Here is a 26054-nt window from a genome sequence, read left to right as displayed (position 1 = left end):
CCAAGTTTTTGCCTCAGTACTGCCTTCAGCACGCTCAGCCAGATCCCAAACACCACAATATTGTGATCACTGTCACCAAGGCTATCACTAATTTGGCTGACACAAAACAGATCTTGTCCATTTTTGAGCAGTGCCTCACTCCTGGTTGGCACATCTAACATTTGCACAAGGAAGCACTGCCCAGTGCATTCCAGAAACTTGATGGATGACACATCAACTTCTGTATGGTTCTTCCAACAAATGTCTAGGTAGTTGAATTTACCCATAAGAACCAAGTTCTGTTGACCTGAAGTTTGCTTAAGTGACCCAAATTTTGCTTCACTGGCCTTATCATCTTGGTTTGGAGGTCAATGGCAGATATCTACTGTAAGACTCCCCTTGGAGACAACTACTCTGAACTTGACCCAGAAGCATTCAAAAGGGCCTCCATGATCACCACAGATAGCTATTACACATTTAAGGCTCTCTGTAGTGAGAGTCCTATGTATTGGATAAGTGGGTCCTAGCTATTCTAAATGAGCTGCAGCTGCGAAGTCCTTAGTTGGGCAGCAGCTGTGGCTCGTAAAGATAGCTGGGATAAAAGGGGTGGGTCGAGAGCCCAGGAGGAGCCCCTGTGAAGCTATGAGGAGCTGCACTACAGAGAACAGAGGCATGGTAGAAAACCAGCTAGAAGGTATGGACTTCAAGAATATAATAACAACAGTATCGACTCTCTAGAAATATGATAATAACAACAAGATAACAACAGTTCTCCTTAACAACTCCTACTCCTCCTCTTCTTTCCTACCTATCTTTATAAAACAGCCTACAGCCGTCCATGGCAGATCTCCAGACACATGACCTGGCCCACCATGTTTCAGTTATTTCTATGATATAGTAACTTTTTGGTGGCACAAGGAGCTCCAGTTCCTCCTGTTCCCCAGCTGGATGTGATGATGTGAGCATTGCCACTTTGGACCCTTCACTTAAAAACCAGCCTCACCAAATTGGTCAGCCTGCTGTCAAACATTCCCTCATCTCTTCCACACTGGTGGATCCCACCCCTCCATAACAGACTACAGTCATCAAAGAATGTCCCATTGTCATAAAGCCCAAACCCTCATGATGATGAACCACAAAGTCAGAAGTTAACTCACATCATACATCTCTTTCTGGCTGCACCCTTTCCTCTAACCATCAAAATAGAAGAATACTGATACCAGGGCTCTGTAGTTTTCCCTGATTTTAATTTATGCTGAACTGCTCTATTTCACTATAATAAGAACACCTAAACACTAAACTTGTCTACTCTCCAAAACAAGTTTTTAATAAGAAGGGTGTAACATACTTATAAACGATGTTCAAGTTAATAAAAATCACTAATTTTCAGAGAGAATTTTTAATTTTATTCAAAGCATGTGAAACTCTACACTGTAAGCCTTCAAGTCTAAAAATAGTGTGATTGTCAGTCAGCCAGAAATTTAGAATGCATCCAGAAGCTCCTACGCTGCACTTGACAGGAATGTCAAGACTTTGAAAAATCACATACATTATAACAGTCAAGACAGGCTAATCTGTAATACAAGCACACAGAACACACACTGATTTTTCATTATTGTGAAGCCTGGCAGTATCACTGCAGTTCAGCTTCCTTCTGTATTTTCATTATAAACCAAATCTGAAGAAATGTTTCGGCTAAATGTGCATGTCCTGGTCTACATGCCTTAAAAACAACACAGTTTAACATGTTTGGGGATTATGACACTTAGTAGTGACTTGAGAATATGAAAGGAAATTGACAGTATCTTTTAAGTAAACACTTTCATACTGTTTCGGTGACTGAAATCTAGAGGTATCCATGAAGTCTCAGACCAAAAAATTGAGAACTCTTTCATGAGGGGTTTAGATCAGCTGTATGCTATTTGTCAAACAAAACATGGTGAGTTTATACACCTATGTTTTGTCACTAGCTATTTAATTCAACGTTTTCACAATGTGAATAAATCTCATCAGGTGATCTTTAGACCACCAGATATCCATCCAGCCAGGGCTAAATTTTAATTGCTATTGAATACTTGGAGTGCTAGCTCTTAAATAACTTACAATGCTCTGGTGCTACTAGTAATCACTCCTCCCACTTGTAGCTGTTGGAAGGGCTGAGAAAAGATTCTGTAAGGACATTAGTAGTCTGAAAGCACATTCTACTTGGGCCTGTTACTTGGAAAATTTCAATGACAGAATGGGTCAGGTTGGAAGAGAGTATAGTGGGTCATTTGGTCAAATCTCCCTGCCAAAGCAGAGTCATCCTAGAACACAAGGCACAGGATTGTGTCCAGATGGCTCCTGAGTATCTCCAGTGAGGGAGACTCAACAGCCTCTCTGGGAAACCTATTTCTGTGCATGGGCACTCACACAGTAAAGAAGGTTTTCCTCATGTTCAGGTGGAACTTCCTGAGCATCAGTTTCTGTGCATTGCCTCTTGTTCTATTAGTTAGCACCACCAAGAGCTTGGCTCCATCCTCTCCACAACCACCCTGTAGATATTTATACACACTGATGAGGTCCCTTCTCATTTGCCTCTTTTTGAGGCTGAATAGGCCCAGTTCCCTCAGGCTTTCCTCATAAGAGAGATTCTCCAGACCAATTTAGTAGCTCTTTGCTGGACAAAGGCATAAGTTGGGAAAAGATTTAATGATGGAATGCTTTTCAAACTTCAGCTGGGTCTTCTTCTAGGGACAAGTAGTGCTTGCTGTAACACCACTTCATATACAGTCTTATGCCAGCATACACATTCAAATTAGAAAGAGGCAACAGGAAGGAAAAGGTTGGTGGCAGTCTTGTGAGAAGACAACAGAACTAAAAACAGGAAAACAGACTGTAAGATTCATATCTTGTTTTAGTGATTTCAGCTGAATGCCAGAACCTTGTCATACTTCATCTCTGGAGATGCAAAGATAACAAGTGTTGACTGAGAAAGGATGGGGAAAAAAGAAACAACAGAAGCCATCATGACAAAAAACATTCTACTTGAAGCAGCACCAAGTATAAAGGACACCTACAAAAGGGAGATGCAGTCCTGTCAAAATTCATAGAAAATTATATATTTAATAACTAACCAAAGTAGTCTTAAACCTTTCAGTTGATGGTTTATTGAAGTATTTTCAGTCTTTATGAAGTTCTACTGTGCAGGTCAGATATTTCAATTATAGTTGAAAGTAGTATATAGGTTAGCCTTTAGCTGTTAGTAAATTAAGATCAGTGACACAGCCAAAAAATGAGCAGTGCACCCCTAAGTTATTTGTGCCTCAGCCAGAGAAGGTATTTTAAGAGACTACAAACATATTAGCACACCTCTAGCCTAAACTGATTATTTTAACAAGACACAGACATGTTGCACTTCTGCAATGACTGAGTTCGTTTCTCAAATTATTTCAACAGTGAACCAATAAAGCCTGTGAATGCAATGATACATAAAAAAGTGAAAACACATGTCTCCTATAAAATCTACAACTGCAAAAATAAAGGGACAAAGATTTTAATCAAAAGACATAGCTATTTATCATGGCCCAATCACACAGGATCACTGCAAAACCATGAGACTGGGTTTGCAAGGTAGAGAAGGAAACCTCAGTCAATCAGAACTGCTGTTAAGCAGCCCACAGCTTTGTCTTGTTTGGCCTCAGACATGTTTTATGAAGTGGTAATTCAGGTAATTTTAATTCCATGTGAATGATGAGGCATTGGGTAAGTTTTTGTTGTAAAGGGCCACCTCAACCTTATACAGATCTACTCCTAGCTGATGATCAGCTTGAAGGAGAAAGCATAGGATGACAATCCAGACCCAGCAGGACAAAGTCTGGACTGACTTCATCTGTTCCCACCACTGACCCTGCTTTGAGCAGGAGGCTGAGTCAGAGGCCTTGATGTCCCTCATTTTATAAATTTACTCAGTCTATTTAACTGTTAAGAGTTTATTGTTAATTTTTAGGATAAAATGAGAAAGAAAATAAGCGTTTTCTTTTATTAAAGCTTGCTATCGCATCATATGTGCATTCCAAATATAAATCAATACTGTTTTACAGCTCTTTGTCCCAAACCAAGTAAATTTTCCTCAAACAATCCTAATCCTTCCTAGAACTTGCAGTAGGGGAGAGCTGCACAGAAGAATGCCACAGATGCAGGGTGAAGCAAACCCTGCTGAAAGAAACTACATTGCAGCAAAGAATACTGGGTCACAGCTAAAATGGGGCCCCATGGGATAAATGTAATTATTATACTTTTGCACAGTTTCATCTGTACAGTACCCATATATCTCCATTCAGCAAGTTATAAACTCTTGCTGCATTTATGGAATTGTACTAAAAGCCTCTTACTCTAAAATCCCAATATTTTAACTTAATAGTGGGAACATGTACCTCCTACACAAACTTCCTAAAATGTTAATTTAAACAGCAGATTCTGTTGCACTGTAAGCATCACAGTTAAGTCAGATTTCTCTTACCACTCCAGCTACAAAACTATTTACTCCCAAGTACATATTTTCAAGTTGCAGAGGCCCATAACTATAAGAGCAAATGTGTCATCTCAACTTTTAGTACAGGTGGCAGAGTTTGTTAAAAAAAAAATGACCATTTTTATCAAAGACACCAAATATTTCTAAAGATAATTTGAAACAAATAACTGGAAAATGACAGGGGAGCATCTGAGAAGAAAGGTATAAAAAGAAAAATTTACTTTAATAACCATAAGCTCCATCAGTCACTACAATTTGCTGTGGGAAAACTTCAGTAAGAAAGCCTCCACATGTGAATGACCCAAACTGCTTAGTCAAAGGACAGGATTTATGCAAAGCACCTGGAGTTAGCCACAGTCTTAAAATTATGTGTCTGGATTGTCACACCGCTCTCCTCTTTATGCAGTTTTTGAGGATTGCTTTAAAGGCTTTTAAATTTTCTTTTTGGAGGGTGGGAGGAGAGCAGACACAAAAAGGGGAAACATGATACACAACAAAACAAAACAACATACACTTTACTAGAACAAGAACTAGAAGCTTAAATTCCTAACAGAAAAATCTGAGAGCAAGTAGGGCAGGCAGAACACAAAGCACATCCCTCCCTTTGTTCATTGTGTCCTTGGCAGACAGACCCATACTTCCAGCCAAGTCTAGTATTTTCTGAACAGTGGCAGACTCTGCTCAACTACCCCAATCCCTCAGAAGATTTCCTTGTCCCCTCTGAGAACTGGCTGCCTGTTCCCAGCTCCTCACCACAGCCCTGCAGCCCCTCGAGGAGCCCTGGGCATCTGCAGCTCTCCTTTTGCCACACTTCTCAGTCCATTAGCCCCTAAGCAAACTCTCATGGGAAGAAACAGTTTCTACCTCCACTTATCCTTGTCTTCAAAAGGAGAAAGTAGGCCTTCTGGTCACTGCTATTGATTTTGATACTTCTTAGGCAATTTTTAGGTTTTACATATAAGATCAAACCCATGGCTTGCTTACCACACTCCCCTTGTCAGAATAGATATATCAGAAGCAGTTGTGAGAACCACATGGCACAGTAGCTCAGACCAGAAAACACCTGGTTAGAAGACAAATGTTACTTGCATAGTGAAAGAATGAGAGCTCCATCAAGACACTCAGTAAAAAGGCAAAAACCAGGCAGGCGTAACAAGAAATAATGCCAGGAATACAGCTCAAAACACTCAGATTAGAATCGATAACAGTGATTACCAGAATCCAGTTTAATGGAAAACATTTTCTGACTCTTAGAATCTTACACAAAAGCATCCAATCTTGATTTTGAAATACATTTAATTAAACAACTTACTGGTTTGGCCATGGAAATATTATGTCTGTGCTACATCAGAAGCCAAGGTGAACAAAAAATCTTCCCTTAAAAGTCTGTCTCCAGAAGAATTTATTTATCTTTGCTCTTTACAGTAGGAAACCATTTTAGATACTGACACCTGGCATTTAGAAACCTTCCAAAATACTTTCTCTTCAGTAAGGATACTGGGGCTCTTCTTGGCATTTTTCTAGTCTTAGCCCCAGCAACTTCTAAGAAAATTAAAATCTGTATTTCCACTAAGAACTGAGATAGAAGCAAATGCCCGCCCCTTTTGAAAGGGGGAATTTTAAAAGCAATTTGGATTTACATTCTTCCTGAGGGAAAAATTAATAAGCTGATTTTTCTATGATGCTCATATGCATCTCCATTCATAGCTAGAACTGGGTATATTGTTAAAAGTAGGTACATGCTTAGGGCAAGAGACTACCATGAACAAAAATACTTATTTTTAGAAATGAGTAGTCTTGTTGAACAGGACAATCGTAACTCCTGCTTTTCTCAGCAACAGAAAGATGAAATCCAGGTTTCCATCCCAGATCCCTCCCCAGCCTCCTCCCCACTGCGGTACAAGAGAAAAGCAGTGTCTCCTGTGCAGACAAACAGCTTTGGGCAGGTTACAATGTTCTATCTCTTCTAATTAATTTCCTCTTAAAGATAGCCAACACAGACATCCACAATGCCTCATCTGAATTTTCCACACCTATTGTTCTTTCGTTAATTTATCTTCTCCAAATCCACAATAATGTGCAGTACTCGACGTGAAACAGTCCCTGACACTGGGCTCAGAATTACACCACATCCCCTATCCATGTAACAACACTATGTCCTCCCTGTTATTCTCCACTTCACACAGTTTGCTTTACAAAGCTTCTCTTGGAGATTGTCCATGACATATATATCCCACTCCTAAATTCAAGCCACCATGTTGCACGCACAATTGAACAGCCTCCACTCAAGTATGTATTGTTGGATTTTTCAGTGTTGTGTGTTGAGTTGTGCGGTTACTGCACTTTCACCCAGATACACCTTATTTCTACTAGCTTCCTAACAGAAGGTGACAACTGAAAGCAGCCCCTTCTCTCTAACAAATGCTTAAACCTTAAGTGCAATTCACAAAGAGCTGCTTTTGAGACATCTTTCTTTTTAACAGTCACAATGCATTCAAAAGCACAAATCAAATAGCCTGTAAATCATAAAGGCAGTATGGACAATTTCAGAAAGCAAATGGAAGATAAGGTTCAGAAACAATCTGGAGAAGTAGGAGCTGACAAATCAAAATACAAGTAAAATCCCTAAGATATTAAGCTAAATGATGTTTAGTCATATTTAATAATTATCCACCAAGAAAAAATTTGCATGGGTAAGATTTCATTGAAACTGGAAAAAAAAGGGCTACACTTCTTTAGAACATTGTCTTTAAAAGTAGAAAGGCAATTCAAAAAACCATAGACCCTTGAACTGGAAATGAAATATTATAAAGGTTTTGTTGGCTTTTTACACTGTATATATTTATAAACACCTAGAAGGTAAACAGTGCAACACAACTAAATCAAAAGCTTGTCCAGAACAAGTACAACTTGATTATATGAGTGCAACTAACAGATGTGGTCTGCCACATAAGCATGACCACCATACATGATCAAAGCTATCCTTAGCACAGCCAGGGTGAGGAACAGCTGGGACAAAGTTGATTTGCTTCCTAGTAACATTGATAACACACTGAAGTTTCAGTTGTTGCTGAGCAGTGCTTACTCCAAGTCCAGGACTTGGCAGTGCCACAAGCTCTGCCAGCAGGGAGGTACACAAGAAGCTGGGAGAGAACATGGGCAGGTGACAAACCAGTCAAAGGGATATTCCACACCATTGGGCATCGTGCTCAGGAAACTGGGGGGAACTGGCTCCAGGACCAGTCACTGCTAAGGGACAGGCTGGGCATCAGTCAGTGGTATGATGTGCAATTTCACCATGCATCACTTCTTTCTCTGCAGTTTTATTTCTTTGTCTCCCTTTTTATTAGTTTATTACTGCATGGTACTTAGTTGCTGGCTGTAATTCAAGTTATGCCTACAGCCAGTCAGTCTGTCTTAATTCTAACATTTGGGCTGCTGGAGAATACCAACTCAAATCCAAACTGTACAAAAAAAGTTGATGAAATACAATCAAATCATAAGGCTCTATCAGCTATCACTCCACTAATCAAACCTACGAAAACAACAGGAAACATTTAAATAGTTTGGTAACAGTAAGTACACTAATTGAATCTTCAAGTAGACATTACATTATAAAAACTGCAAACAGTTGATCAGAAAATCTTGGGAAAAAAAGAAAAACTAAAAAAGGTTTAAAAGCTTCTAATGGAGCTCAATTAAGTTACATGCAAAGCACAGTTTTGCTTGGTAAATAATCAACCATAAAAGTCTGTAATGGAAACCGACTATTAGGCAGCATTAGAGCAGGAAAGGATCCATGCAAAGTAACAGCACTGCTAAATAGACAGAATAAGCCTTTCACTCTGCTTAGCATTACAAATATCTCAACCTGTTTTGAGAAGCACATCTCCAAATGACATAGAACAACTGGAAGAATTCCAAAAGCAGCTGCACAAAGAAAGGAAAAAGGCCTTGAAAACACAACCAACCTAAGTAGAGATTTAAAGAGACTTTTTCAGGCTTTACTGGACTGAAAGAAGACAATATAAATAGAAGACTGCTGCAAACACAAGGGAAATACACTTCCCTACACAGATGAAAGGGCCTCAAACTACAGATTTAGGCTAAACTTGGGCTAATTTATAGGGCAACGTAATTGCAAGCATAGTCAAGCACCTATACAGATTGCCAAACAAGACCAAAATCTTAGTAGATTTTAAAGTTATTTTTAAAGCTTTCAAACTGACTTTGATCAGAGGTCCAGATAAACTCTCAAATCCCTTTCAGCCTCCATTTCCAGAATTCTATATTGGATTTTGTTTACCAAAGAAATATTTTTCAAAATGAGACAAAAGGAATCTGCCTAAAAAAATTTCCAGTACATAGATGAAGAGACATCTATATTTAAAATATTTATAATTTAAAGTCTGCTAAGAGACCAGATGCAATAAGCAGGAAAAACAGCTGTGGGAGCCAGTCAAGATACTGATGATCTGGCAAGACAAACTCAAGCACAGGAACAAGACACACCCACAGGAGCTGGTTTTGTGTCATACCATTCTAGTACTACTCAAATTTCTTTTAAATGCTTCCAGTCTTGTCAAACCAAGGTTACATTTGCTGAAAAGATTTCACATTATAGTCATGTACTTGGTTTTGAATACATTCCATATGTTAAACTTTGATTAGGAGTTCAGCTATGCTGTGAGGGCAGGCAGTCTGCACCTCCCTTATCTCCTGATCAATGCAAACAAATATTTTCAAGTGAGGATGAGCCTTTAGCACCACTAAGTTCAGAAACCTTTCCTTGCTGAGAGAGAGGTAACCTACAACATCTATCTTCTAATTCACAGATTGTTCAAATATTTTGTGTGTTGAACTTGTTTACAATCAGCCACAGAACACATCATTGATGCAAAAAAAAAAAATCAACCAGTGTAAAAAATTGAACTGAGCTGAAGTTCTCACCCACACTTTTTCCCTTCTATGTCTACTGCCTTTGCTCCACATGCCTGTCTCCTTGAAAAGCCAGATGTAACATTTCTTATTAATTCCTTTGGGAAAGCAGGGACTGCAAGAAAGCAGACAGAACCTCTGAAGAAATGCAGAAATCCAAAGACTGTGCTTAGAATAATGGATTTCTTAACTTCCATAAAAGGGGAAAAATGAGCAAGAAGCAAACCTAGTAACAGAACTCTAATTTGATTTAGCACCATCCCAAATGGGGGTATAAAGCTCATGGCCAAAATCTACATAGACAGCAATCTACTGTAAGACAAGCTATTTCTAAAACTTTCATTAAAAAAACCCAATTGCACATATATACCTCAGGGACAGGTGTACAGAAGTTGTGGATTAAGAACCTGAGTTACATTCCATAAGAAGCTTTGTCCCTCCTCCTCAGGCAGAGATCTTGGACTCTGCAGCAGAACTGCACCCACACATTGATTCTCACAAGGCATGCCCTGATGAGAACAAGTAAGAAACAGGAAGACTGGCAAGCATGAAAATAGATGAAGGCTTCTCCTTTCAGAAAGGCACTTCCAGAAGTGTTGATCTGTTGACAAAAGTCTTATTGTTTTCTCCTTTTCAGCAACTCAGAGAAGACAGTGTAGAAAGAAGTGGAATACTGTTTCTAATCTACTTTATTTCTGCTGGTTTCTTCATAGTTTACCTAGTCTACCAAAGGGTATAAAAATCAAAATCATAGTAAACCACAAATACAGAAACTTTCTTTGCTTTTAAGGAGAAAAAAAAACAAAACAAAAATGCAAACCCCCTCAGATTAACTTGAAAACACTTTTGATAGTCTCCAGTTCAGAAAAAAAGCCTTCAGTTTTCAATTAACATTTTCATACCAACAGATCCTGAAGAATCAGTCTCTCTTTCTAAAAGTCTAAGCTTCTCTAAAAGGAAGATGCATACTTGTTTCATTTAAATGATGACTTCTGCATTAGTAGTTGGTCAGTAGACTTTCTGCACCCTGTATTTTGGACAGCTTTGTGTTCCAGTACAACAGAAATGCTCTCTTGCTATCTAGAAATGCTTCCTATGGAATTGGAGCTCTATTTATGCAATCTCTGGAAATCACGTTTCATTGTATTTATCAAGTTGAAACAGCAAGAAGATTGACATTTCATGAATAATACAGCATCTTTCATTACTGCAGCCAAATAATCTCTAAAACAGCCTATGATGTTTGAAGGGTAAAACTGCTAGTTCCCTCTGAGAAATTAAATCATCTCTTCCCCCAAGATTTAGTCAGAAAGCATGACGCAAAGATTTAAAAAAAAACCAAAACCGTCACAACTATATTAGTAGAAAATAGTAACACCTATCAAAGTCCCTATGTACACTAATTAAGTCAGAGGCACTGTTCCCAACTTGGTTTTCCATTTTGTTTGCTGTCCTTCTCTCTTCTTAGAATTTGGAATACTGAACTATGTCAGATTATAAAACAACAATAAATGCTCAGGATTTGCATTTTGTCACTGTTTGTTTGGGGAGGTTTGAGGCTTAGTTCTAGGGTGAGGCTTTTTGGTGGGGGTTTTTGGTTTTCATTTGCTTTTGCTTATTTGTTAGTTTGTCTGTGTTTTTCACAAATCAAGATACCCTAGCAAAAAAGATTATCTCAAAATGACCTTTTAAAAGATCCCTAAAGGAAATGAGATTCTGATAGATGCTATGACAGCATCCTGTATTTGAGAGAGTAGTTAATCCCTTGGAAAAGAACAGGAGCATTAAAATAATTTGGAAGTAGCAGGCTCTCTAATTAATATAATCCAACACAAAGTCCTGGAAGAGACAGACAGAAAATTCTTTCTATCTGAAGCTGAAAAGCCCGTCCTCTGCCCAGACTTGAGCAGATACAGACAAACACAAGAGCATGCAGTACGAAACAGCCAGATAAATATCATCAGTTCAAATTAAAAAAAAAAAAAAAGCACAACCTTCAAACTGCAAAGCACAGAAAGGTACAGCAGTTCACACACGAAGGTCATGGCATCACACAGTTTCTCCAGAGGCAAGAGAAAGGCAGAAGAAAAACAGCAAGGAGTTGCACCAGTTCACAAGAATGCAACCATTAGCAGGTACTCAGAATGGAAATACAATGTCTCCAGCTACCAAAAGGGAATTCTGAGTGTACAAAAGAATGGCAAAGTTTGGTCTGCAGGATACATCAAGTCCACAAGAGATGGGCAAAAGCTTTGAAAACATCACAGATGTAGAATGACAGTACTCTCTTCACTCAGCTTCCAATTTTCATGGCATGCAAAGAAAACTATCTTTATAAAAGTCAAATTTATGCTCAAGCTGATTGAACCAGTCAGCCAATTTCAAATGCACAAGCACAGTATTAGCTTCTATTCATTAAGAGATTGAAAAAAATAAGATTAAACCAATCCCATACAGCCCATCATGATCTTCCATTTTTAGGAATCAAAAGGAACCAGAAAGGGACTGAACTGTGGAAGAACAATTCATAGGATCACAGAATGGCTTGGATCAGAAGGGACCAAGGATTATCTAGTTCCAACTGCCCTGCCCAAGGGCACTTTTCACTAGACCAAGCTGCTGAGGGTTCCATCCAACCTGGGCTTGAACAGTTTTTGGGATGAGGCATCCACAACTTCTCTGGGCAATTGCTCTGGCTCCAGAACCTCATCACCCTTACAAGTAAGTATTTCTTTCTTATATCTAAACTAAACCTCTGCTCTTTCAGTTTAAAGTCATTCCCTCTTGCCCTACCATGACATGCTCTTCTGAACAGTTCCTCTCCTGCTCTTCTGCTGGCCCCCTTTAGGTACTGGAAGGTGCTCTGAGGTTTCTCCAAAGCCTTCCCTTCTCCAGGCTGAACAGCTTCATCTCTCTCAGTCTGTCTTCACAAGTGAAGTCCTCCAGCCTTCTGATCATCTTCATGATCCTCCTCTGGACTACCTCCACCAGTCTGATGTCCTTATGTTGAGGATCCCAGATCTGAACGCAGCCCTCCAGGTAGGGTCCCACAGGAGCAGAACTGGCTCCTTGACCTGCTGGCCATGCTCCCTGTGATGCAGCCCAGGGTACAATTGGCTTTCTGGTCTGACAGTGCACACTGCCAGCACACGCTGAGCATCTCAGCACACAGCACCTGAGTCCTCCTCAAGGCTATTCTCAAGCTGCTCTCTACCCAGCCTGTACTTGCCTGGGATTGCCCCAACCCAGGTGCATTGTCCCCTTGCCTTTGTCCTTGCTGAACCTCATGAGGTCTGCACACCTCTCAAGCCTGGCCAGGTCCCTCTGGATGGCACCCCTTCCCAGCAGTGGTGTTGGCCACACCACAGTTTGATGTCATTGGCAAACTTGTGCACTCAATCCTTTAGCACTGATCCCAGTGCAGACCTCTGAGGGACACCACCCATCACAGGTTTCCACTAGAACATTGAGTCACTGACCACACTTCTTTAACCCCATTAATACTAAAACAGACACCTGATCTTCGGAAATCTGCAAATGTCTTCAGGTATTGCTTTATAATTAAAAAGATAAAAGCAAAATCAAACAAATCAAAATAAATCATTACAGCTTCAGATACAGAAATCAGGCAAATAAATAACATGTCTAGAAACACTTTTACAAAAGCAATTTCAGATTTTTTTGAAGCTGGTAGACTTAAGTAGTTAAATAACTTCTCTTTTAAAAAAAACCCCTCAGAACAGAAGAAATGTTCCTTGTATTTAGAAAGCAGCCTATTTCATACAGCAGCCAGCTGCATGCTCTTAGCACAAAGACTAGTGGCATTCCAGGCTGCATTAGGCAAAGCATTGCCAGCAGGTCAAGGGTGGTAACCCATCTTCTCTATCGGGCACTGGGTGAGGCCACAAGGAATGCTGGGTCCAGTGCTGTGTTTTCCAATACAAGGGAGGCATGGACATACCAGAGAGAATCCAAAAAGGGCCTCTAAGACAAGGGACTGGAGCATTCTTCTTACACAGAAAGGCTGAGAGAGCTGGGATATTGAAGTGGAGGGAGAAGACCCATCTTCCTTGATCAGCATCGACTCCGTTTATTGACTCAATCAGTCACTTTTTATAACCATGTTCATTAAGTTCACGCATATTGCAAACCCGAGCTCACAATAGGTCAGAGATAACACACCAACCCCTCCTTTTGTTTCCAATACCAAGATTTGTGTTCTCAAAACTTACTTTTACTTTCCCAAAACAGCCAAAGATAGAATATCCACTTGTTATGAGAAAGCTGCCTGAGAACTCTGGTATGCAAGGTTCTCAAGGCCTTCATATTTGTCACTTTTACTTGTAATTAAAAACAACCTGAGAACTTCTACTGTTTACAGAAACAGGCTGTGAGAATTTGCTCCTCACAGCTGCCTTCTAAGCCATTTCTGAAAAAATCTCCAACACTGGGAGAGTTCAGTCTGGAGAAGGCTCAGGGAGGTCTCACCAATGTGTGTAAATACCTGCAGGGAGGCTACATGGAGGATGGAGCCAGGCTCTTTTCCATGGTGCCCAGAGGCAGTATGCACAAACTCAGACACAGAAAGTGCTCTCTGAACAGCAGGAAATGCTGGCAGAAGTTCCTCGGAGCATTGAGAACTCTCCCTCCTTAGAGATACTCAAAAGCTACTTGGACATACTTTTGGACAACTGGGTCTAGGTTGCCCTGTTTCAACAGGAAGGTGATCTCTGGGAGGTTCCTTCCAATTTATACCGATCTCAAATTCCACAAAGACTTTTTAGGCTATTACAATTAATACAAGAGATTACCTCAGAAAATACACATCAGGAAACCAGGACTTGCTCCCATGTGAGTCAATCCCAGAAACCCAAGCTGAGAACTTTGGCATTAGAAAATAAGATGCTGACAGAGCAGACTAAGCAACCAATTGCTGCAGGGGAAGGCTCACTGCTGAGCCTTTAACAAGAACTGTCTGGCTGAACTGAGGCTGCCATCCATTTTCTCCCTCTACCACCTGAGATCTCCTAGCATTTCAAGCATCCACCAACCAGCATCCATCTGGCAGGAATCCTACTCTGGAATCCCTCAGGCTCTCAGAGATAGGGTATTCTGAACTTCTCTGGCAAAAGAAATCAATATTTCCATTTACAGAAGATTCCCTTTAACAAAGAATCCTTAACTGAGCACACTGATAGTTCAAGGACTGTCTGTTGAAGTTACCCCATGACAATGTCTGATTACTCAAGTATGAGAGAACAGGTCAGGACAACCATAAATCCACAAAGTCTGTCATTCAGGTACCAGTTATTCTGTTTGGGTTGTTTGGTCTCCTCTTCACCACTTCATCTTTTCTCAACTACATAATGAACCACAGTTTGCATGAGTTACCTGTTAATCACAAACTACTACAGTTCTTAACACACAGAGGCAAACAGGAAAAGAGCAAGAATTTTCACAACCAAGGAGAGGAAAGGAAAGTGACCTAAAACAGGATGCTCAGACATCTGCTCGGTGACTTGACCAAATGCCATTTTAAACATATGTTATCACTGTTCATGCCCTGTGGCATGAAAACTGAGGCAGGGCACCCAGAACAAACTGGCCAGTGTCACAGTGCTCCTATGTGTTTGCAGAAGATAGAGAGAAAGCACAATCAAGAAACAGAAGCTATTTTCTGATTGATCAGATATTTTCACTCTGAGTATGAGAGACTAAGGAAAGAAAATTCAATATGTGATTATGAAATGCTGGAAGAAATACACTATGGACAAATAATGGCTTCATTTCACAATGAACACAAGCACACAGCAGGTCATTACCATCCTGATAATATACTTCAAACAAATGCCTCTCAGTGCTGACCTGAAGAGTATGATTGTCCAATATAATTCTTGTAAACTATGTTCTTACATCAGTTGACACCTACAGCAGAAGATTTAAAAGATTAAGAATTATTTTATTTCTTCATTGATTCTGTTCATAAACACAAAGTGGTGATGCCTGTAAGGAACTGATGCATTAGCGAACACTGTTATTGCTTCTACCATTGCCTATTTTCGCAATTTCAGAAAGCATCACTTACCTGATTTCATTATTATTAACTGCTACAATACATGGGATTTTCTACTTCCAGCAAAAGGATTTCTTCTACCATAAGAACTTGGACAAGGACTGCATCTGATCTTTGTGTGTTTGAGTTTATGTTGTAGCTTTTATTTCAATTCTCATGTGTAAGAGGATGATGTATAAGAGCAGAGATCATTTAATATTCCTGAGTTAACTGCACTTCTGCACTGCAAAGGGAATACTTTTTCAGGATCTTTGAAAAATGCACTGAGTAGTTATATGAGTAGTAAAACATAGCTGGCACAACAAACCAAATATTCTGCTTCTAGATGTCTTAGGCTCCTTTATTTAGCCCCTTCTTCTATTTATACAGATTGTGTCACATATACTAATTGCTCAAACAGTATGGAAAAAACATCAGAGAAAATAACCAGCCGCCAAAGCCACATACTTTACATCAAACCAACATCAGAATAAAGCTTTATTATAACACACTTCAGAAGCTATCCATGAATCAAGTTTTGCTCTCACATCCAAAAGCTGCAGCTTTTTCAGTGTGAAGATATCCTATCTGGACACGGATGTTGACACTTCAGATATTTACATAAAACACAGCAAAAGCTGCGTTTTATATAAATTCTGCTCTCCGGCAGCTAGGACTGATGAAGCCACTGGCTTCTGACTGCAACTCTGATAGAAGCTTGGTAAGGCCCTCACTCCATTCTGGAAAGGTACCTCAGGTACAGTAATAGAATATACCACATCATGGTCACAGACCAAATTTAATTTTGTTATCACAAAAAATGGTAAGAACTTACTGCAGGGACAACTCTAAAGTAATCACAATCACACTGCTTACACAGATTTCTGAAGCAAACCTACTGCAGTCAGGACAACTGAAAACAAACACCACCAAGACTATAGGTTTGTATCAATGTTCTCTCTCTGCAGAAGAATGTAGCCACAGCATGTACCAGTCAGCTTTTCAGAGCACCATGGTCATGCAGATAACGAGATCCAGAGAAGCCCAGACTTGTTTCTTAACAACTGAAGACAAGTGGATATTACTGTTCAATGAGACCTCCTTTCATCTTGTAGGGAAAAAAGGATGACTCTATAGGTTTTTCTTTTGTTGTAACACATTTACCAAGTTTTAGCTGACACCTGTACACCTTATGTAGTGAAGTGGTAAAACCTTACTATATAATCCCACTGTATGCATACCATCTCATTTACACCTCAAGATATCCCTACAGTATTCAAGAGATTAATATTATTTGAAGACAAAAAGCTTTTTACAGAAACAGTAACAACTACCACTAAAACCAGCACTCAGTATCAAAGCCAGAAGACAGTGATTGGGCACACAGATGATGACACAGCAAATATTTAACGTGGTATCACAAGTGGACACCACAGTGAAGGGCAGCAAAAGAGGAAACCTCAATGACTTGAAAACACTTACACTTCAAGAGCTTCCAGGATATAGGACTTTACACAGACACTTCTAGAGAGAGCAGTGTACCAAGAAAAAGAAAGTTACTCAGGTGACTCTTGTTTAAAATGGTGCATTACTTGTATGCATGGTGCATTTCCATGTGGTATGATCTATTAATAAAACAGATTATTCACTCTTTAAGTAATCATACAGCAAATTACCCAGAGCTTCCTTTTGCAAGCCTACTGACTTCACAGTTCCTGTTGTGCCTGTGATGAGTAATAACTGCAAGAACAGCTTAGCACTTAGCTATTCTAAGTATTTTTTATTTCAGTATTATCCAGTTTTGAAGATAAACTCCATGCTACGTTGTCTAAGATACTTGCATCTTCTTGCCAGATGTAAACACACAACAAACCTTTAAAGTATCACATACCTAAAATTTCCCATAAAACAGAACACCGAAAGTTCAAATTTAAGAGAGGTACTGTAAATTCTACAGTAAATTTAAACCGTACTGTGATTTGTATCTTTTATTTACCCATTTCTCTTCAAACATAATTCCATGTAACTTTTAAATAGAAAGTTTAAAATTTACTGTTCTAAAACACTAAGCTTCTCAATTAAAAATTATGCCAACCAATACATAAGAAAATTGTTTTCAGGAGGGCTATGTGCAAGAAATCCAATTTGTCCACAATGATGTACAAGTAAATCAACTGCATATCTTCTCCTAGCACCACAGTGAGTTGAAAGGGATCCACAAGGATCACAGAGTCTCACTCCCAGCCCTGCACAGCACCATCTCCAAGAGTCACACCCTGTGCCCAGGAGCACTGTCCAAACCCTTCTTCAACTCTGTCAGGCTGGTGCTGTGACCACTTCCCTGGGGAGCTGTTCCAGTGCCCAACCACCCTCTGGGTGAAGAACCTTTTCCTAATATCCAACCTAAACCTCCCTGACACAATTTCAGGTGATTCTCTCAGCTCCTACCACTGGTCCAGTACCTCCACAGATGCCAGACCAGCTGCTTTTCCAATACAAAAAATTCTGGTCACCACAGAGAAGAGATTGGTATCTCCTCCTCTCACAAGAAAGTTGTAACTGCAGTGAGGTTCCCCCTCAGTCTCCCCTTCTCCAGGCTGAACAGACCAAGTCACCTCAGCCTCTCCTCATACAGCTTCTCCTCAAGATCCTTCACCATCTTTGTCAAGAAGAAGAGATTTCTTGGTTGAAAACTGGAAGAACATTTGTCTTCGAACATAACTGAAAAGTTAATTCAAAGTAAAACAAACTAGTAGTGTCAAATACTCCTCTGACATGTCTGCATTACTCAGCCAGGCTTCCACCTGTTTCTACTGATTAAAGACATAAGACTTCTGTACTTTTTCTTGACATAGTCTTTGTTTCATGTGTTTTGCCCTCACCCCTCTTTTTATTATTAATGCTTCCTCTTATAAAAAAGGATAGACTGACATGCTACTACTCATTGCCTAATATGGTCTCCTCCTATAAAATAACTGTCTCAAGTATAGCTGGTTTATTTGACCTTAAGTTGAAATGAGCCTGATCAATTTAAGTTAACAATACCAAATCCGGACAATTATTGGGTGAGGGAAAATTAAAGCATAAAAAGTTCTTGTGCAAGTTCAGAATAGATGGGAAAACTAAGCTGCATGAAGTCACCTCAAATAAATTTTAAACTCTAATCAACATTGAAGCAAGACACCAAAAGGAAATGGCTAGCATGCTTGTGACAACTGGAACTATTCAGGATCATGTCAGTACTAAGGAAGACTTGGATTTCACAGAGCAACCTGCTCTAGCTGATCCTGCTTTGAGCAGTCAGGGTGGGAGTCAGAAACACCTCCCTCCCCAGCTATTCTATGATTCTGTGATCCTATCTTTAACTTCCACTAAAGACATTTGATCTGCAAAACTGATCAGCTTTAAAAGCTATATGAAACTTAATATCTTTAATTGAGGCACTGGATTTTAAAATTAAGATGTTTGTATTTCTTAAATATCAATGCTTTCTATTTACATCCACCCTCCTTTACAGGAAGAGAAAAAACACACAAACAGAATTTTTACAGTTTGCAGTGCATTGGTATCAAAGGTCATGATCTTCTAGCTCCAACTCAGACACTTCATACACCATCACCTGCAGTTCTGCAGGCAAAACTGACTTGCCAAACTTACAGCCACCAGTTTCATTAAGAAAAATGAAAATTATTGTTTGCTGAGCTTGTTGTAATTAGTCATGTGAAATCTGTCTCAAATGCAAGAAATTTCACCAAAGAATAAAAAGCCATGGATAATTAGGCTCCTAGAGAAGAAAATGTACTGTAATATATGGCACCCTTGCACATAATCTCTTTATCCCAAACACCACTGTCTCCATTCAGTCAATGCCACGCAACCAGAATCTTTAATCGACTCTTATTAGTGGCTGTCTTTGCCAGGAGCTGAAGAAGAACATGGCTTTTACTGAACTCTTCTAGGTACAATTTATTCTGCCACTTCATTTTGTAGGGAGCCTGATTTATTTGACATCAATAGTTTGTTGAGGTAATAAACCATGCAGCAATGATACCATGACTCAGAGCTCATTTGCTAACAGTCAAGTTGCTTGGCAGCATGACAGGCAGAGTAATGTGCCTTGAAGAACTCTGTATAGATGCCACAGAGATTACCGAACAAATACAGAGCCCCAAAACACAACTTTATCAACTCTGCTTTGATTGACTGATTGTGCTCAGCTTCACTTTGAGCACAAAGATTAAAAAAAAAAAAAATCTATATGCAAGCCAAAAAGCTGCTCCATCCCAACAGATTTGTAACACACCAGGCAATTTTACACTACAGCTTCCTTCCAAGACAGGGCTGTCCTCCACATGCTTACAGAAGCACACAGTGTAAGGGAGCCCTCCTTCAGGTAAACATCAATACTCAATGAAGCACAGCTACTTCCTACAACAGAAGTACAAGGTTTATTTTTTTTACCTGAGTTTGCAAGAGGGATAAGAGGTTTTACATGTCAATGGCACTATTTAAAAACCCTGTTCTTTTGAGAACTCTGTTCTTTTGAGTAACATCAGCAATCAAGCATAAAATGAAATAAAATTTTTAAAAGGAGGTGGGGATTTAAGAAAAAGACTGATTTACCATCCTCTCTGGAAACGCAAAACATATAATCAGATTTTTCCCTAGTGGCATTAAGGCAGCATATACCTTTTTTGTACCAAACTAACTGAGAAGGCTATAATACTAAATATGCCCATGCATTATCTTTTTCAGCCTCTCTACTTAAGTACCAACATTTACAAATCTGCAGATACTAGATGATTCCTATCCTTTCTCCCTATACCTCTATAGGCACACAAACACACCTCCCTAAATAAGTGTATTTAATATTTATTTAAAAGTATAGAAAAAATGATAGGAACTACAGGTAAGCAAATTGTAGTTCTTTTCACTCCTTTCCTGTCATTACAAAATACATGCTTATTAAAGGCCTTTCCATTTAAACATTCCAATTTTAGGAAGGATAATATATCAAGTTATTTTTCAACTTATACATTCATTGTTTGAAGCCATGCATTGAGCTCTATACAGGCTCAGCCTGGAGTGTTACAGGAAGTTACCACATGGATGAACTTGCAATAGCTACTTGGAGCAAATACTTTTAGAAGAAATTCACAACGATTACTAAGAAATTCCTTCACAGCTGTTAACTTCAACAAGTGCTGATTTTTCTGAGCAATTGAAGATACACAATTTACAATCCATTTACAAGGTTATTTTTGTTATCATAAAATTTCCAACATACAGAAAATCACTGCCCGGTGCTAGTCAGTGTTTCCATCCAGAGTCTTCAGAGTACAAGTCTGATTTCGAGGTAAGCATCAGAAAAATCACAACATTCAGCATCATTAAATACCTGACTAAGAAATTAAGTGCCACAATTAGCATGCCAAGGGAATTAGTTTATTCAGATGATCAAGACTTGTTTGGCTCCAATCTGAGATTTTTAAGATAAAACAATCAAATCTTCACCACACCTCCTTTGCCACATCTCCTATTGTTTATCAACACCACAGTGTCCATCAAAACAAACAGAATAGGACATAACAGCTACCATGAAAGGTTAAAGTGCTTTGGTGAATGTAAAAATTTATCAAAAAACTCTCCTGGCTTCAGAGGGTAAGGAAGCCTGTATAAGCAGTGCACAGCAACTGAAGTGATAGCATTTTTAAAAATTTAGTTGTTTCTTACTTGTTTAAGCAATTTTTAGAGAGGCTGGAGAACCTGAGGAGCTATGTTAGAAGGTAAGGAAAACAACAAGGACAGCAAAAATGTTTTTCCTATCCATACATTCATGAAATCTGCAGGACAGCCAGTAGGGCAGGGAAAAGAAGGAAACTTAGGTGAGTGAATCAATTTACATAATAGACAAATATGATTTCTACAATACATAAGTGCTTTTCCAACACAAAATCTACTTGAATCTGTATTTACACCACATAAGGTATTTGATGTTCACCTCCAAGGTTAAGATGCTCATTGAACAAAGCAGGTAACATCTAGATAGGACTGCCAGGCAATGGGTCCCTCTACCATATAAAAAGTAAATCCCAAACCTGGGGCTATGCAGGTATATACAAGCACTTTAACTAGTTGTACACACATCCCCACTAAAACACTGACATTCTCCAGTCCTGAGGCCAGTTGGTACCAGCTGCACTCTGCTGCACAGTACTTAACCGTCAGTCTTCCCTGGGCACCATGAGACATTCATAGCCTGAAGACAAACACTTAGGTGAGGAGGGGAGTAATTCACATTGGTTTCTATTCAGACTGCCAAACACTAAGCTGTAAGTGGCATTTTCCTGACAGAAAATTAAGTGTACCTGGTGCATTCCTTAGGCATCATCACTTCTGGGATACTCCAGCAGTGGAAGGAGCAAACCTTGTGTAGTCTTGCCTGTATCACCTACTAGAAGTGGTTCCTGCAGCTTGCCATACAGCATCCACACATTGTCCACAAAGTAACAAGTGACTCTTTTTTTTTTCTTCCACTGAAAGAGGAGCTTTTTTAGTTTTATCCAATGGCAGACTAATTCATACGGTGACAAAGCAATATAAGCTCTGTAATTGAATCTAGGTTCCCCTCCCAGCTTCACAGTGACAGCTGTGTATAACACAGCCAACATCTCAGCAGATCAGGCCATGCAGTGAAAACAGCTGGTATGAATTAGGAGGATCAGGAATTACTGTTCCCTTGCCACAGAGCAGGAAATTTGCCTACCTGTCTCATGCTATTAGGAATGTAAACCACTGCTGGATTTCCATTTTTGAGAAACCTACATACCTTGTTATGGTAAAGGCCAAAGTGCTCCTGACTGGCACCTCCCTTTGCTGCATTTAACCACAAAAATAATTTCTTTTAGAATATTAAGTACCATAAGTTCTAGCTTACATTGTTGAATGTCTAAAGAGAAATTTACATGAACAAGTTACTTTACAACAACCAGTAATCAAAGAAACTGTTTGTCTATAAACCAGCTATCCAACCAAATGAGGTTCTCTCACATCCACAGTACTTTGAATATATGAGGCCTTGAAGAAAATCCTGAACATAAGAGCCTAATTTGGGATATTTCAAAAGACAATAAAACTACACTCACTATCTCACTACAATTCAGCAGAGTACTCTAACAGACAGGATCATAAACTAAGGCTGCCCTGGCTTTGTGATTTCTGTGTAAAGCAATTTTCCTCTTTGTTCTTTCTACCAGCATTTTTCTCACAGTCTCACATACTTCAGGAACCTATTCAAGCAAGGATTTGCTATTTTACTAAACATTTATGCAGGAATTCACACAGTGGGAACTTAATTTGTTTCTGATCTCTTAGCTACTGGAATAGTAAAACATATGAATGCAGTAATGTATGTCTTCCCTGCTTTTGAGTGTGACTGAAAAAGAGAAACAAGTGTTTTTCTATATGGATTCAGATACTCAAGCAAGATATAATCAGTCATTCAAACTTCAAATAATTCTGTATTTGTTTTTAAAATGTATTCTTAACCTAAGACATCATTCATACTGATATTAAAAAAAAAAAAAAAAAAGGAATTATAAGCACTTTGTTCCTAAGGAAATTTCTCACACAAATTGTTTTCTGTTCAGACATCTTCCATCTACTAGAATTGACTGTTTTCAAATTACATTTGTCATCTGTCAACACCAAGAAATACTTAAGATTAAGCAATGATGAAAAAAGAAGAACATGTAAACACAAAATATGTCTCTGTGGAGTATTATTTTAATGAGCTTTAGATATTTTAAAAGACTGGCAACAATTCCCAAGTAAGTAATCTTCTCACCTGAAAATAAAACCAGGGTTAGAGAATTCAAATACTGAAATGTTATGATACAACTAGAATTATGGTATATATGCAGGATCACAAAAAAAATCCTCAACAGTAGCATTCTTGTAAAGGCAAAGTAAATTAAATTTTAGAATGGAAACTTACTTGTGCATATTTTCCACTCCTGTTATGATCATGATATAGTAGGAAATTCCACTTTGTATAACAAAATGTAAGGCATACCTAGGGAGAAAAAAAGTAAACCCTCATAGCATTTTCTTTAATGACAATCAACTGCATACATTTATTGTGACATTAAAGAGGTTCAAAGTTTAAAGCCACCACTGCTCCCAAAGAAAAATCCCCTTTTATTCTATTTAGGTTTTCTGTTACCCTTTCTTCTGCTGAAAACTTCTCCCTTTAGCACAGCACAGACAGCAGTAATGAACAACACCTAGACACCTAGCTACAATGTTCCAGCTCAATCAAGAATATTGAAAATATTGATAATTATTAAAACACAAAGAATGTCTTATGTCTTCCATCTGGCATTACTTCATGACTAAATAACTGTAAACAACGTGAAAGTTTGGTGGTTTCATTTCCATATTCATCTTTCTACCCATTTACAGCAATAGATATTCCAGATAAGGCAAACAATTTCTTAGTATCCACAATATTGTAAGATTTCCCACTCAACAGCAATGGTGACTGTGTCCAGCCAGTCTCTTTGTCCCAGGCTGTCAGTAACTTTTAAAGGGATGGTGGTGATGGTCACAAAAAACCCCTACACACCAACAAGCCATAGATTTATTTCACAAAGATGCTCTAAGCTCCTCCTGCTTGTTTTCCACAGCTCACCACCACAGCTATCCAACAGCACTGCTTTGGGAGTTGGCTTTGGCCTTTGAAGGAGTCATACTTCAGTAAGCTGAAGAGCACTGCCATCAAAGCAGTGCCAGTGAATGGGAAAAGAGCTGATCTTCAGTAACTTGGGTTTTTTTTTTCATTCTGGTACCTTAAGTGCCCCAGTACCACACACACATACGCTCAAGTGACACAACTCATCTAATTTGGGATTTTTTTTTCCTCACGAAAAGCAGCCTAAAAAGCAGCAATCATTTTGCTACAGTGGTGCTATTTTCTTTCGGCTTATCACCAACAATTTTCTAATTTCACTCCTCCTCTACTAACAAGGAAATGACTTCAAACAAGAAAACCAGTTCTATCCAACTAAAATCCTTCATCCTATACAGGAGGAACTGAGCCAAAACTTGGATTCAAGGTTATTCATTTTGACATGAATTAACCTTGAAAAATCTTGACTTTTTACACAAGAGCCAGTCTGTACATGCTCCCATGTTTCACTTCTAGTTAGTCTCATTTAGGATAGGACTACCTAAAATTCAAGTTTAATATAGTAATTGACAATTTAAAAAGTATTTACTTCCTTTTCTTATCTGCCAAGCATTAGCAATATTGTACAGCAAAGACAGGCATTAGTGAAATGACAAAAACTTAAGAGGGTTGTTCTTTCACAGAGAAAGGAGACTAAGATATCAAAGCCTAAAAGAGTACCATACCAGGATTACAGTCACTGAAAACATTTGTCTTTCAGAGCTGCTAACAACAGCAATATGTTCTTTGATTCAATCATTCAAAGGGATGTATTGAGATACCACAGAGAATAGTGATTTTTAGCTACATACAAAGGGTACATATTCTGGGCCTTTTATGCTATTTGCTATTATGCAAAGGGAATTATTGCTTCTCTTCCTTTCCCCTACCACCCTCACAAGTATTACAAAAGTGACTGAACACACTTGAAGATAACATAACTACTACTTAATGTCCTTAAAAGAGTGCAGATTACAAACTACTTCCCACATTTAAATTTGCATGATCTACAAGTTACTACATTTACTAGTAACACTATATAACAAAACAGTAACAGTTTCCTTCTTGTTATATATGTTCATAAGTCATGTTATAGCAGCACAAACCAAGAGTCACTGAAGATGTTATCAGGGGCTTGTAACCTGTATGCATCCTTGATTTCTTGGCAAGGGAGAACCAAAAAAACCCAAAACCCTCGAAAACCTGCTCGTATAACATGTACTTAACCAAAAGGACAAAGCATTGGCAGAAGTACCAATCTTTAAAGAATGCGTCCTTTCAACATCTCAAATTATGTTATTTTCATAATTTTTAAACAGTTTTTAGCTCAGTAACTGCAAAATAGAAATTAACTTCTTAAAAAGAACACATTTTTTTTCTCCAGCGTATATTGCTGGTGAGAATCTTCCACAAATTTTTTTTTATGTCTGTTGGGAGTAGAGGTTGTTTCTTTCCAAAATCTCCTATATCCAAAATTACTATGTGAATATATTAGTAACCCTTTCTAATTACAAGTTACAATTAATGATTTCTGCTTCTTTAGCAATGGAAACAATGTGCTTCTAAGCTTACACAGCTCTCAAAAAAATCATCACATAGTAACTCCTATCTCCCATATCCTCCTCTTTTTCTGTAGTGTTAAGCCTGGAAGTCTTTGAGATCAGATCATTCTCCCAGAGCAGCATACCATGGCCACACGTTTAAGAAATAGACTGGCATAGTAGGTTTTATATAAAAGTAAATCATGCATGTAAATCTAAAGAATAAAGGTTACTGATCTCTTTTCTCAAAATTTAAAAATAAGATATATCAATTAATGTTGGGAGAGTTCTGCAACATGCCTA

General features: G+C 38.7%; 1 protein-coding gene across 2 annotated transcripts in view; it reads right to left on the bottom strand.

Moving 5' to 3' along the window:
- The window catches only part of MBOAT2 (membrane bound glycerophospholipid O-acyltransferase 2), a 92093-nt gene that overhangs the window by 47575 nt on the left and 18464 nt on the right, over nucleotides 1-26054 (bottom strand). Inside the window, exon 3 of one of the 2 annotated variants that reach the window (XM_074538123.1) lies at nucleotides 23479-23556. The exons of the other annotated variant lie outside the window; for it this stretch is intronic. Coding sequence (XP_074394224.1) covers nucleotides 23479-23556 — 78 coding nt within the window. The remainder of the gene's footprint in view (nucleotides 1-23478; nucleotides 23557-26054) is intronic. 2 annotated transcript variants of the gene reach the window in all.

This window comes from Zonotrichia albicollis, chromosome 3 (assembly GCF_047830755.1).
Source record: "Zonotrichia albicollis isolate bZonAlb1 chromosome 3, bZonAlb1.hap1, whole genome shotgun sequence".
NCBI lineage: Eukaryota > Metazoa > Chordata > Aves > Passeriformes > Passerellidae > Zonotrichia > Zonotrichia albicollis.
This window is presented reverse-complemented; position numbering and strand designations above follow the sequence as displayed.